General features: G+C 41.7%; 1 protein-coding gene across 1 annotated transcript in view; it reads left to right on the forward strand.

Moving 5' to 3' along the window:
• The window catches only part of LOC138948822 (argininosuccinate synthase-like), a 28043-nt gene extending 14546 nt beyond the window's left edge, over positions 1-13497 (forward strand). Inside the window, exons 4-14 of the mRNA XM_070320451.1 lie at positions 1796-1920; positions 2454-2574; positions 4357-4431; positions 5002-5072; positions 5990-6111; positions 7701-7785; positions 8765-8903; positions 9307-9364; positions 9769-9925; positions 10670-10735; positions 11872-13497. Coding sequence (XP_070176552.1) covers positions 1796-1920; positions 2454-2574; positions 4357-4431; positions 5002-5072; positions 5990-6111; positions 7701-7785; positions 8765-8903; positions 9307-9364; positions 9769-9925; positions 10670-10735; positions 11872-11917 — 1065 coding nt within the window. The 3' untranslated portion in view covers positions 11918-13497. The remainder of the gene's footprint in view (positions 1-1795; positions 1921-2453; positions 2575-4356; positions 4432-5001; positions 5073-5989; positions 6112-7700; positions 7786-8764; positions 8904-9306; positions 9365-9768; positions 9926-10669; positions 10736-11871) is intronic.
• Positions 13498-13718: the final 221 nt, after the last annotated feature.

The following is a 13718-nucleotide window of genomic DNA, read 5'->3' on the forward strand; positions in this document are numbered from 1 at the left end:
CCACGAGAGGCCTCCGATTGACCTAAAAAAATAAAATTCCTTCAGCATCTGGGCTTTGCCCCCCAGACCCCCCACCAGGGCTTTGCCCATGGACCCCACCGGGGCCTGAGCGGCCCCTGGACCCCTGCTCCAATTTGGAACCCCCCCCTTATCCACAACTAGGTCCGCCCCTGGAGAAGTACAGTTGAATGCAAGTATGGGGAATGATTAAATAACACACACAAAAACTGCCTGACATCATGTGCATATGTTCGGGGGATGGTGGAAAGGAACAGAGATTGATGAGACTTGAGCGGAAGAATATTATACGTTATTTGCGTGTTTGACCAAAATATGACATTTTACACAGATCGAGACAGTCATTGTTCTCCGAGACCGCGCTAGCGGTCGAGGTGAACAATGACTGTCGAGATCTGTGTAAAATGTCATATTTTGGTCAAACACGCAAATAACATTTATGTATCGATCGAATTCCTTTCAGGTACTTATGACTTTGTTGTTGTTTTGACGATTGAACGAGCACACACACACATGCATGCAATCCACATGTATGCAATCAAACACATAAGCTTCATATTATTTTGGGCGTTTCAGGTTGACCGAAACTTCAAAGGAACTACAAAACACACGTCATGTACTGACTTTTTTTTGTTGTTTTGACATTGAACAGCACACACACATGCAATCAAACACATGACGTGTGTTTTTGTAGTTCCTTTGAAGTTTCGGTCAACCTGAAAAGCCAAATTATAAAGTTTTGTCGGCCTCTGACGTCACATGACTCAAAGAAGGGAAATCCAATCTCCAATCGATACATAGACCTTTGCGGAATATTGATTTTTGTGTTTTGTTTTATTTTGGTTTGGTGCACACATCTTAGCGAGAGAGAATGGACGAGAGGTGGAAGGGGATTTCGTTTTATGGTTGGAGACAGCAGCAATAGAGAATGGACGAGAGGTGGAAGGGGATTTCGTGTTATGGTTGGAGAAAGCAGCAATAGAGAATGCAGAATAACTGAATAAAGTCATAATCCGCTAAGGATATCACCCCCCCCCCCCCCCCCCCATCCCTTACCCTTAGCTGATTGATCCTCCATTGAATCTAGTAAAAACCTATGTCAATAGGCTAAATTAATTCAGCGAAACATTCCCTCCATCTCTGCACAGAAAGCTGGTGATTTGTGTGCATGTCAAAATGGAAGTGTGCTCTTTTTCCAATAATGCAAAAGACTACCCAATAGATCTGTGGTGACCGGTGTACCTACCCAATCACTAACATGGGAAAGATTGTATATATATCTTCAAGATAAAAACTGACTGTGATTGTGAACAACGTACAGTGGTACCTGTTATGTGTGGCCACTCTGTTGACAAGGCCACCTCCCCTTGAAGGACGTACGCCTTCTGTTGACTCCAGTTACCTATAATAACTACAGTGGAACCCCCCTTTTAAGACCTCCAAAAATCGGACAAAATCAGGTCTTAAAAAGGAGGGAGTCTTAAAATGGGGGTACATTTACAGAGGTCATGAACAGAAAGTCTAAGAAAACAGAGTCTTAAAAGGGAGAATTTAGTCTGATATTGGGGGGTCTTACCAGGGGGGTCTTACCAGGGGGGTTCCAATGTTTACCATAAACCATTACATACCTACGATGGAGGGACACTGATTGGCTGTTCCAAAAGGTGACATTTTATTGCATGTCAAACCGCTGTAATTAAGTTGTGGTTTAAATTGTCTGAGCAGTTTCTTTTGTTTTCTTAATGAGTTAATCCACGCACCTGTTGCACATCAACAGATGGTGGTACCAGATCTACGCAAGGAGTTTGTGAATGAATTCATCTGGCCAGCTATCCAAGCCAACGCTAAGTATGAAGACAGATACCTCCTGGGCACTGCCCTTGCCCGGCCTCTTATTGCCAGGTCAGTTATAGTTACATTCTTTAAGGAAGGGGTTGTTAAAAAGAATATTTTGATTTCAAAGATTAAAAAAATAATTCAAGTGTCAAAAAATGTTTTCTACTTAAACTTAAAGTAACCCCTGTCCCAAAGCTTTCTTTCCGGTATCTCTGTTTTTGTGTGTGTACATTTTTCATTGCAGGCCGGATTTAAAGGTTATCTATATTTGGCAAGCAATGAAAAATAAAAAATAAAGCATAAACAGTTTGGTTTGCGCTGTAAATTCTCTGTCATGCCGCATTGAAAATTCCTGCAGGTGGTTTTTCACCTCTGGCTCTCCAGAATAGTGCATTTGTTTGCAGCATGAAAAAGGGGGAAAATGTGCATGAAGATTTGACTCATAAACTGTATGATGTGCGTGTGTGTGTGTGTGTGTGTGTGTGTGTGTGTGTGTGTGTGTGTGTGACGTCTGTATGTGTGTGTGTGTGTGTGTGTGCGTGTGTGTGTGTGTATGACGTCTGTATGTGTGTGTGTGTGTGTGTATTTTCTACCAACAGAGCCATGGTGCAGGTAGCTAAGGATGAAGGGGCACAGTTTGTTGCCCACGGTGCCACAGGAAAGGGCAACGATCAGATTCGCTTCGAACTGGGTGCCTACGCTCTCCACCCTGGAATCCAGGTGATCAGGCTTAGCGTTGCCTTGTATGTACAGAGTAGGCCTATGTTGGCCCAATATTTGGATGATCATTGGGGGGGCCGGGTAGCTCAGTTGGTAGAGCACTGGACTTGTGATCCTAGGGTCGCAGGTTCCAATCCCGGCAGGGATGGACACGGGTCAACTTTATGTGCAGACTCAGAGACGGTATCCATGTCCCACCCCCGTGTCACCACAGTGGCACGTAAAAGACCTCGGTCATTCGACTGCCATAAATGCAGATGGCTGATTACACCTAAACACGCAGACACCTGGGCAGTGCGACTCTTGTTGCTGCTAGCTTTCCACTGGGAGGAAGCGACTCAAATTTCACAGCATTGGGATAATATAAATTGAAAAAAAAAATGGGGGACAAAAATCATCTAGTACTAGTAGTTAAGACGTTGCCTTCCATGTGGAAGATTCGGAGTTTGAAAAACAGTTGCAGCCTATGAACGTAGGAGAAAAAGACCGAATAGTTAGCAAAGATATTGATAAAACTGTCCGTTCATTTTCATAACCGGGGATTGCCATTAACGCTCTTTATTGTCAGAAATGTATGGGATATGTTCCATTAGGATACAGGATGTAACCAAACTTTTCCTGAAATCAAAAGAAATCATGTGTCGTTCCATTTTTATGAGCACATAGATTCAAGTATTTGTTTTCACCAGCATATTACCGGTACATTGATTGGTTGAGTTTTTTCATGCATGACCTTAAAGATTTAGCTTTGTTTTGTTTTTATATTAACTCAAAGATTTAACTACTTATAAGCTTTTTTTGTAAGCTGAAAGATTTGCAAAAGTCTAACATAAGCACAAATATTTAAAGATTTGGTTTCTGTGTTCATGTATACTTGCCAAGATTATGAGTTCTTTAAAGTTATTTGTACAGCAACAACAAGGATAACTTTACAACACTACCAGGGTCTTTTTGCTTGCTTACAAAAAAAACATAGAACTTTTGTGTGTGCAAGAAATTCAAAGAAATGTACTAGAGCAAAGCATGAAAACCCATTAACAAGACATGGTTTGCAAGATTCTGCTGTGGAGTTATTTGCAGTTGCCACAAGCATGACATTAGAACACTACCGGGCTGCCTGGATCTTTTTAACTGCCATTGAGACAAATTGATTTTTTTTTTTTTTTTTTTTTTGCTTGCAAGAAGTATAAGGGAAGTACAAAGAGATTACTAGAGTAGAGCAAAAACAGTAATCACGATAACACAAAAATATAGGATGGATTCATAGATTCTGCAATTAGGTTATTTTTCACAGTTACCACAAACACGACTTTGGAATAGGCCCTAGCTAGTACGGTACATGTACCAGGCTATCATAGTCTTTTTAATTGTAATTGAGACACATTGATTATTCTTTTCTTTTGTTTTTAGTTAATTCAAGAAATAGAAAGAGATTTACTGGAGCAGAATAAAACTAGTAACAGGTAAAAACCAAAAAGAATCCAAAACGAAAATGAACAATATTCTCCCATTAACCTAGTTGTACTGTTCAAAACGCAATTTAAGAACAGCACGCAATCTTTTCAGTTGCAATTAAGACTCATTGATTTTTGGGGGATTATTTTATCATTCAAGAAATACAACGAGATTCACTAGAGCGGAGGAAAAGCAGCAGCAGTAACAAAAAAACTTGTTGATCACACCTGTTCAGTATTATTACGCATGTATAGCTAGACACTGGTTGTGTTAATACGTACTTGAAACAATCATTTCAGTGCTTCATAACAAATGTGTTTTTCACAGGTGATATCTCCATGGCGACTGCCGGAGTTTTACCAGCGTTTCCCCGGCAGGAACGATCTGTTTGAGTATGCCAAGGTTAGGACATGTAATTGTTCATCTATTTACCTATGTATTTATTTCCGAAGTAGTTGATTTATTTATGTATTATAGTTAAAGTCTTATTTGTTTACTAATTTATCCATTTATTTATTTATTCATTTGTAAGCATGTGAGTTGTTGAACTATGCTTAATGTGTATTCTGTTAACTTATTTATAAGTACTCGTTAGTATTTTTTTTAAGTCCCATTATTTTAAGAAAACATTACTTATCTCACATTTGTGTCTGTCTGTGTATGCGTTTGTGCACGTGTGTGTGTGTGTGTGTGTGTGTGTGTGTGTGTGTGTCTGTCTGTCTGTCTGCCTTTGTGTGTGTGTCTGTGTGTGTGTGTGTCTGTCTGTCTGCCTTTGTGTGTGTGTGTCTTTGTGTGTGTGTGTGTCTTTGTGTGTGTGTCTGTCTGTTTGTGTGTGTGTGTGTCTTTGTGTGTGTGTCTGTCTGTTTGTGTGTGTGTGTGTCTTTGTGTGTGTGTGTGCGTATGTCTGTCTTTTTGTGTGTGCGTGTGTGTATGTGTCTGTGTCTGTGTCTGTGTGTGTGCTTTATGGTACAGAAACATGGCATACCACTCCCAGTGACACCTAAATCACCATGGAGCATGGATGCCAACCTAATGCACGTCAGGTAAGTAACTGCAGTAATCCACAAGTTCGTGCACAGTTTCTTTTCTGCTGTTGAAGAGTGTTTCACACTTCAGAATGGTCATTGAAAATAATTTAAGTAAAACAGAGCGTGGGTTGTATGAATCTAGATTTGCATTAAATAGATGTCATTCGTTTTTTTTTTTATCTCAATTACAGAAGAATATGTTACAGTAGAACCCCCCTTTTAAGACTGAGAAAAACCTGAGAAAATCAGGTCTTAAAAAGGGGAGGTTTTAAAATGGGGGTCAATTTACCAAGGTTATGAACAGCAAATCTGAGAAAGCAAGGTCTTAAAAAGGAGGGGGTCTTAAATTGGGGGGTCTTACAAGGGGGGTTCCACTGTAGTGAAATTTATTTACTTTTGTGCCGTCACTGATAGAAGACATCTATTCACAGCCATGTCTTCACAGATATTTCAACCCAACGGTCTTTTAAGTGAACAGACAAACAAATATTCACACAAACTTATCTAATGATAGAATCAGTTTACGCCCACTCGTCAGGAAGCCAAGCGAATGAATCATTATTATTTCACTCCTGACGAGTGGGCGTAAACTGATTCTATCAAGATAAGTTTTGTGTGAATATTTGTTTGTCTGTGAATGTATTGTTTTGTCAATAACAAACGTTCCAACAACCTACCTTTCTTATCCGCATTAAATTTAAGAGGTGTGTGTGTGTGTGCACTGTATGTGTGTGTGTGTGTGTGCGCATGCCTGCATAAATGTGTGTGTGTGCGTGTGTGTGCTTGCGTGCATGTGTGTGTGTGTAAGTATGTGTGCGTGAGTGCGTGCGTGCATGTGTTTGTGTGTGTGTGTGTGTACTTGCGCAGACGCATGTTGAATTTGTGCATGCATGCGTTCATGAATGTGTGTGTGTGTGTATATGTGTACACAGTTACGAGAGTGGAGTGCTGGAGGACCCCAGCAAACCAGGACCCCCGGGTGTGTTCACCATGACCGTTGACCCTGAACAAGCTCCCGACAAGCCCGAGGTCATCCAGATTGATTTTGAAAAAGGTAGGGTGGATTATGAGATGTTAAAAAGTAGTGTTGACCCTCCCGTCGAAGACCCTGTTTACTCAGACTTTTGGTTCATAACCTCTTTAAGTTTACCCCCATTCTAAGATTCCCTCGTTTGTCAGATTTCCTAAGATTTTTGGAGGTCTAGGTCTTAAAAGGGGGGTTCCACTGTTGGAAGGAAGAAGCAGTCTGATCAGATATTTTCTTCTTTTTTGCATGGGCTGAAACTCCCACTGCTTTTATGTGACCGTTTTTTACCCCTCCATTTATGCAGCCTGTACACGCCACTTTCGGGGGATCTCGAATCTCGAATCAGATATAGGATGAGAGGTATGGTATCATGAACAACCCTGGGCATGTTTTATAAAAGATATTACAGATTTCATTGTGGAGATTATTATTATTATTATTATTATGAACATTTGTGCGCCTAATCTAAATATAGCCCTAGGCGCTTACAAAATATACAATACATAGTGAACATTATACGAAACACAAATCGACAAGGACACTCGGACTCATACACTCGCAGACAGACGCACAGCGAGAACGCGACGCACTCACTCATACCAACTACAGGCACATGCATTCTGAAGACGGAAAAACAGTCATAAATAAATAAATAAATTATTGGATACATAAAGTTAGTTGAGAGAAGAAGAATAGAGCTGGAAAGGGAAGAAGAAGGAGAGAGAAGGAGACAGATTAAGGACAGGGGCGGATCTGGGTTTTGAAAGGGGGGGGTGCAAAGTTTTTTGTTTTTTGTTTTGTGTATCTTATCAGCGAAGGCGCGAAGCGCCGAACCGATGGCGCGAAGCGCCGAGCATGCTAGGGGGGTCCGGGGGCATGACCCCCCGGAATTTTTTTTTAAAAAGGAAGCAAAATTGTGCAATCTGGTGCAATCTGAGCGTGTAAAGTGCTATTTTCAGGTGATACATTTTTCTTCTTTTTTTTTCTTTTTTTTTTTTCTGTCCCGCTGGGGGGGGGGGGGTGCAATTGCACCTATTGCACCCCCCCCAGATCCGCCCCTGAAGTACCAGCAGGAGAGGGGGATGGGTGGTCATTAACAGACTAGAGATATCAAAATGTGCTTTTTGCAGTTTTTCTGATAGTTTTGATATTGCCATGATTCAAAATGTCCATCTTCTGTGACGAAAAGATACAGTATTTTTGCTTTAATTTAATTAATCTGTAAAAAAAAAAAGACATTCGGCAAAATGTTCTGAGGGGGGCGAGGTTAACAGCGTGTTGGCATCTTCTCTCTGGTAAAAAAAACCACTCCAAATTAATGTCAGAATTGCACACTTGTACAGGCATGAAATGCAGGTGGCTAATTACACCTGAACATGCATGCATACACCTGGGTAGCACGACTCTTGTTGCTGCTAGCTTTCCACAGGGAGGAAGAACCCAACATTCCCAGCAATGAGACAATAAAGCAATGAAAATGAAAATACATACATACAAACACCACTATACCCTCGTCTCGATTCCCGGTCTACGTCAAAACATTTAGTCAAAATTAGTAAAAACATGAGCCTAATTTCCATGATTGTTGTCACCTGTGTTGGTTTGCTGTGTTGCAGGTGTGCCGGTGTGTGTGACCAACCAGGAGGACGGGACAGTGAAGAAGGACCCTCTGGAGCTCTTCGTCTACCTCAACCAACTGGGGTCAGCTTGATTTTGTTTCCACAGGGACGGGCGCAGTGGCGTGTTGGTAAGATGTCGGCCTCCTAATCGGGAGGTCGTGAGTTCGAATCCCAGTCGCTGCCGCCTGGTGGGTTAAGAGTGGAGATTTTTCCGATCTCCCAGGTCAACTTATATGCAGACCTGCTTGTGACTTAACCCCCTTCGTGTGTACACGCAAGCACAAGACCAAGTGCGCACAGAAAAGATCCTGTAATCCATGTCAGAGTTCGGTGGGTTATGGAAACACGAAAATACCCAGCATGCCTACTCAATGAAAGCGGAGTGAAGCTGACAATGCTCTCAGAGTATAGTGTGGGGAACCCAAATGGGCAAACGAGCCCACACGTCACCAGACAATTCTGGAACGCTGAAGAAGAAGAAGTTTCCACAGGGAGTGGATAGTACAGTGGAACCCGCGTTTTAAGACCTCAAATCTAAGAAAATCTGGTCTCAAAAAGGAGGGAGTCTTGAAATGGGGGTTGATTTACAAAGGTTATGAAAAGAAAATCTTACAAAACAATATCTTGAAAGGGGCGGAGTCTTAAATTGGGGGGGGGGGAAGAGGGGGGGGGGGTCTTAAAAGGGGGTTCCACTGTATCAGAGATCATTTCATCCCATTTCCTTCCGTGGCATGTGTGACAGGGTGACGCGGTAGTCCCCCTTGTCACAGGCAGTTGCTCTGCATTGATGGAGGTGTCTCGCTGCGGAAGCGTGAGCTATTTATAGACTTTTTGGTAGACAGCACACCAGTCAGATATGTGGAGTAGCTGTATGTGATAGGGTCTGGCTGCTGTTATCTCCTTGTACGCTCTTGGGAACCTGTGCGTACCGATTGCAGTTTTTATAGAGCTATTAACTTAATTAGCTCTAAATTAGTAAGATTTTTGTCTATTAGATTGATTCCTTTTCATCTTTTTACTTTCAATCTTAAAGGCAATCCAAATTGTTCACTGCATTTCAGAGGCAAGCACGGCATTGGACGAGTAGATCTGGTGGAGAATCGCTTCATCGGCATGAAGTCTCGAGGTCTGTATGAGACGCCAGCTGGCACAATTCTCATCGAGGCACACACGGATATTGAAGTCTTCACCATGGACAGGGTAGGTTGCTGTGAAAACAATTAGCGGACCTGCTCACTTTTAATGATCTCAGGTTTCTTTGCATTTTTTTTTTTTTACATTTAATCAAAGCTAGGCTGTCATTTAGGATTTCAACCATACACATATTTATTAGGGTTTTCGTCATAGACAGTAGGTAGATTCTGAGAAACTTTAATAAAGGAATGCATCCTCCTTTCAAGACTTCACCTACTATTATAGGTGAAGGGTAGAGATAGGTTTTAAGGTTCAGGGTAAAAATGATAAAGTTTGGGAAACGATGGGGTAAAATTATCCATGAAATCTTCGATAGCAAGATTAATTCATTAATGTGTGTGGAGTGAGTAGCATGGAAAGTCAAATAATTTCAGTCACTGAGAATGTGTACAATTCTTTTTGTTTTCAGGAATTGAGAAGAATCAAAAGAGGACTGGACATCAATTTTTCAGATCAAGTTTACAAAGGTATGCTTATTCGATCGACTTGCAAATCACATTGGTCTCAGACTGGGAAATGTCTCTCATGCACTCCTTTGTTCAGCTTTGCTTGATCTCAACTGCTGGTCAAGTGTGACAGGGAGACTACTGCGTCACTCTTCTCAGCAGACTCTGCAGAGTTGTCTGCCGGTGGAGAGCGTTTGTGATGGGGTCTGGCAGCTGCTGTCTGCTTGTATGCTCTTGGGAACCTTTAATTCTTCTTCTTCTTCGTCCATGAGCTGAAACTCCCACGTTCACTCATGTTTTTGCATGAGTGGATTTGTACGTGTATGATCATTTTTACCCCGCCATTCAGGCAGCACACTGACACGCCGATTTCGGGGGAAACGAGAGCACCAACCTCCATCACTATTTGTATGTCTCATTGACAGGTTTCTGGTTCAGCCCAGAGTGTGAGTTCACACGGTTCTGCATCGCCAAGAGCCAGGACTCGGTAACTGGCAGCGTCACACTCAAACTCTACAAGGGCGCCACCTACATCCTGGGTCGCAAGTCACCCTACTCTCTCTACAATGAAGAGCTGGTCAGGTGAGATGAGAGGCTAGAATAACGAGGCACTTTTTACCACAATGCTAAAAGAGTTTCATTAATTACTTTATTTTCCCATCGCTGGGAAATTCAAGGCCGGTACTTTATGCAAGAGTCAAAGTTAGAGACTTTAGTCCGGGATAAACTGTACCCTCAATGCAGTTTATCATGGACTAATTAAGCTAGGTCTCTAAACTCGACTCCTGCATACCGACCCAGGTCGCGAACTCCCAGTGATAATTAAGCTGGTAGAAAAGTCACTCTACTCAGGTGTGTGCGTGTTTTAAGGTGTAACCAGCCACCTGCACTTTTCTCAGAGTAACAGGTCTTTTACAGGTATGTCACAGTGGTGACACGGGGTGACGGGGGTGGGACATGAATACCATCTCTGAGTTTGCACATAAAGCTTACCCTGTCTATAGCCTTGCACATATTTAAACCCATGACCCAAGGATCACAAGTCCAGACACTGCTCTATTAACTGAGCAACCTTGCCACATTACGCCATTTTCAGCACAGAATACATCATTTTAATTATTCTTCACCAAAACAAATGTGTCATTTCCAAACCATGCAATTGTAAAGTCAGTGCAACTCCTCAACTGCACTTCAGAAATGTAGTGGGTCTCTTGAAAAATATGGTACTATGATCATGCAATGAACAATAACTGGCTTACTGCAATACCTATGCCAGAAATGCTTGTATTATACGTCTGAATTACTTTAGTGATTGTTTGTGTGCAGCATGAATGTTCAAGGAGACTACGAACCAATAGATGCTGGTGGCTTTATCAAGATAAATGCTCTCAGGTTGGTGATTACAATCTATTTTGTAAGTGTGAATAAAAAAAATCCGTATTGCTATGTTAACCTGCTGTCTCTTTTTCTCATTAACAAATAGAATTGTAATGTGTGGAAGCGACCAAGTTTTTGTGTAAAGTATTTTAGGCATATTTATTTTTTTCCCTCTCGGTCCATCTGTCAATATAGGTCTGCCAGATCTGCATGGTAATTTAAGTTGCCACATCTTCTTCTTCTTCGTTCATGGGCTTAGACTCCACGTAGACTCGTGTTTTTGCACGAGTGGAATTTTACGTGTATGACCGTTTTTACCCCACCATTTAGGCAGCCATACGCCGCTTTCGGAGGAAGCATGCTTGGTATTTTTGTGTTTCTATAACCCACCGAACTCGGACATGGATTACAGGATCTTTTCCGTGCGCACTTGGTCTTGTGCTTGCATGTACACACGAAGGGGGATAAGCCACTAGCAGGTCTGCACATAAGTTGACCTGGGAGATCGGAAAAATCTCCACACTTAACCCACCAGGCGGCCCCGGCCAGGATTCGAACCCTCGACCTTCCGATTAAGAGGCCGGCGTCTTACCACCACACCACAGCGCCCGTCAGTTGCCACATGATATTAATCTTGGCCAGTCTGGCATAAGAACAAAAGTGCTATACTACAGTGGAACCCCCCTTTTAAGACCTTGCTTTTTCAGACTTTCTCTTCATTATACCTCTGTACATTTACCGCCATTTTAAGACTCCCTCCTTTTTAAGACCTGATTTTCTCAGATTTGTGAAGGTCTTAAAGGGGGGTTCCACTGTACGTGTACTGCACCTGAACAAAAATAAACACCCTTCAGCAGATTACAGCATCTGATTTTTGGCTCACATGTATGAGTCTATGTATTGATAATAGACACTGTCTGGCTGTGCTGGTGTGTGTTGATTCTGTGTGGCGTGGCAAACTTTGCCTCTTGTCATTTGTTGTTGCCTATATGTACTCGATGGACCATTTCGAAGCTGGGTTGGGAGAGGGGAGGAAGAGATAGCAGACTCTCCGTTTCAGCGCACCGCGTGACACCGCTAGACGCGTGAAGATTTTCTAAATGGTCGCTAGGCTATATGATGTATTTTGCTTTGTGTGTTGTTTTTATCAGGCTGCAAGAATACGCCCGCCTACGTTCCAAAGAGTCATCCCAGTGAAATAACTACATGGCAGTGTTGTGCTGCAACACAGGGCCTTCTTGTTAACATGTACTCAGTATTTTGTTAATTAGGCCTTCCTGTTTTTTCTTCCTTTGACAAGAGTTACTGTGAAAGTTGCATTTTTTACATGTGCATGCATATGTGTCAGTGTTTCATATGAACCTGTCTGGTTTCTTTTTCATCACAAAGATCTGTGAAAGGTTTTCTTTATGCATTTTATGTACATGAACTTTACACGTGACTGTACTAACTACAATTATTGACACTACGCAAATTGTCCGGAGGTGTGGGTGTTTCATGTGTTGATTTTACACATATTATATTTGAAGTTAATTTGACTAAAAAGCAGTGACTAGAAGATTCTGCCTTCCTTATTTGGTAAGTCAAATTACACAAATGAGGAAGCATTATATTCACTTTTTTGTTTAAATTTGTGTTTGTGTATGTTTCACCTCAGATGAATCAACAAGGTCGATTGAAGTAATGAAATCCAAATGTAGGTGTCATCTGAGATGACTCTTTACATAATTATATTTTGCTGAATGCACAACAGCTTTACATGAATGATTTGGAAGGTACTTACAACTATTTACATGATTAACGTTTGTTGGTTAAATACATGATAATTGCGAAGTTAAAGGTGATGCATTATTTTTGCATCAGAAGTATAGGCTCCCAGCATGAAGTTTTGTTTCTATTGACAAAACGAGATGCAACATATCAAATTGAACTAATTACTAAAACTGATTCCAAATATTTGCTGCGCCATTTATAATTTTTATTGAGTAAACATTTTTGATATCTGAATGTGTTCTGTTTGCTATTATTAGCAGTGTAAGCAATATTCAGATATTTGTCCTCAGAGATAATCAGATGTCACAAATCTATACAAGGCATTTGAATTCTCATTTGATACCGGTTTGTTGTTTTGTATGTGTATGCATCGTCATTCGATAGATACGTTATTCAAGGCACACTTCATTTTGTGAAAAGTTTGGCTCACCATTCCAGATCTGGCCAAGTTTTACATGGGATAAGACCATCCTCCACTTAAACACACACACACACACACACACATGCACACACTCACACACTCACAAACACACACACACACACGCGCACACACACACACACACACGCGCACACACACACACACACACACACTCACACACACACTCACACACACTCACACTCACACACACACACTCACACCAGGGTGCACACACTCACACACACACACACACACTCACACACACACACACACACACACACACACACACACTCACACACACATTAAAGGGAGGTAACAAGACAATTACACGCATTGTTTAATTGACAAGACAATTAATTGCACGCACGCACGCACGCACGCACACACACACACACACACACACACACACACACACACACACACACACACACACACACACACACTCACACACACACACACACACACACACACACTCACACGCACACACACTCACATGCACACACACACACTCACTCACACACAGTTGTGACTTCCTATAGGAATCTTGGGTTCTTTTTCTTCAACAATAAAGTAAACAGGAAGGAAATCTGTGTGTGTCTTTATCTTAGGTCTTGTGCATGCTTTAGATGTTGTTTTTTCAGTTTTTTTCAGTTCAGTGTGTGTGTGTGTGTGAGAGAGAGAGAGAGAGAGAGGGGGGGAAATAAAGAGAGATTGTCTTGTAGCCTGGTACTGTAGCAGGAAATCTTGGTGAGGTATTAAACCCTACCAATACATGTATCGGCTTCTGGGAATGTTACAAAGTGTAAC

This window comes from Littorina saxatilis, linkage group LG15 (genome assembly GCF_037325665.1).
Source record: "Littorina saxatilis isolate snail1 linkage group LG15, US_GU_Lsax_2.0, whole genome shotgun sequence".
In the NCBI taxonomy this organism is placed as follows: Eukaryota; Metazoa; Mollusca; class Gastropoda; order Littorinimorpha; family Littorinidae; genus Littorina; species Littorina saxatilis.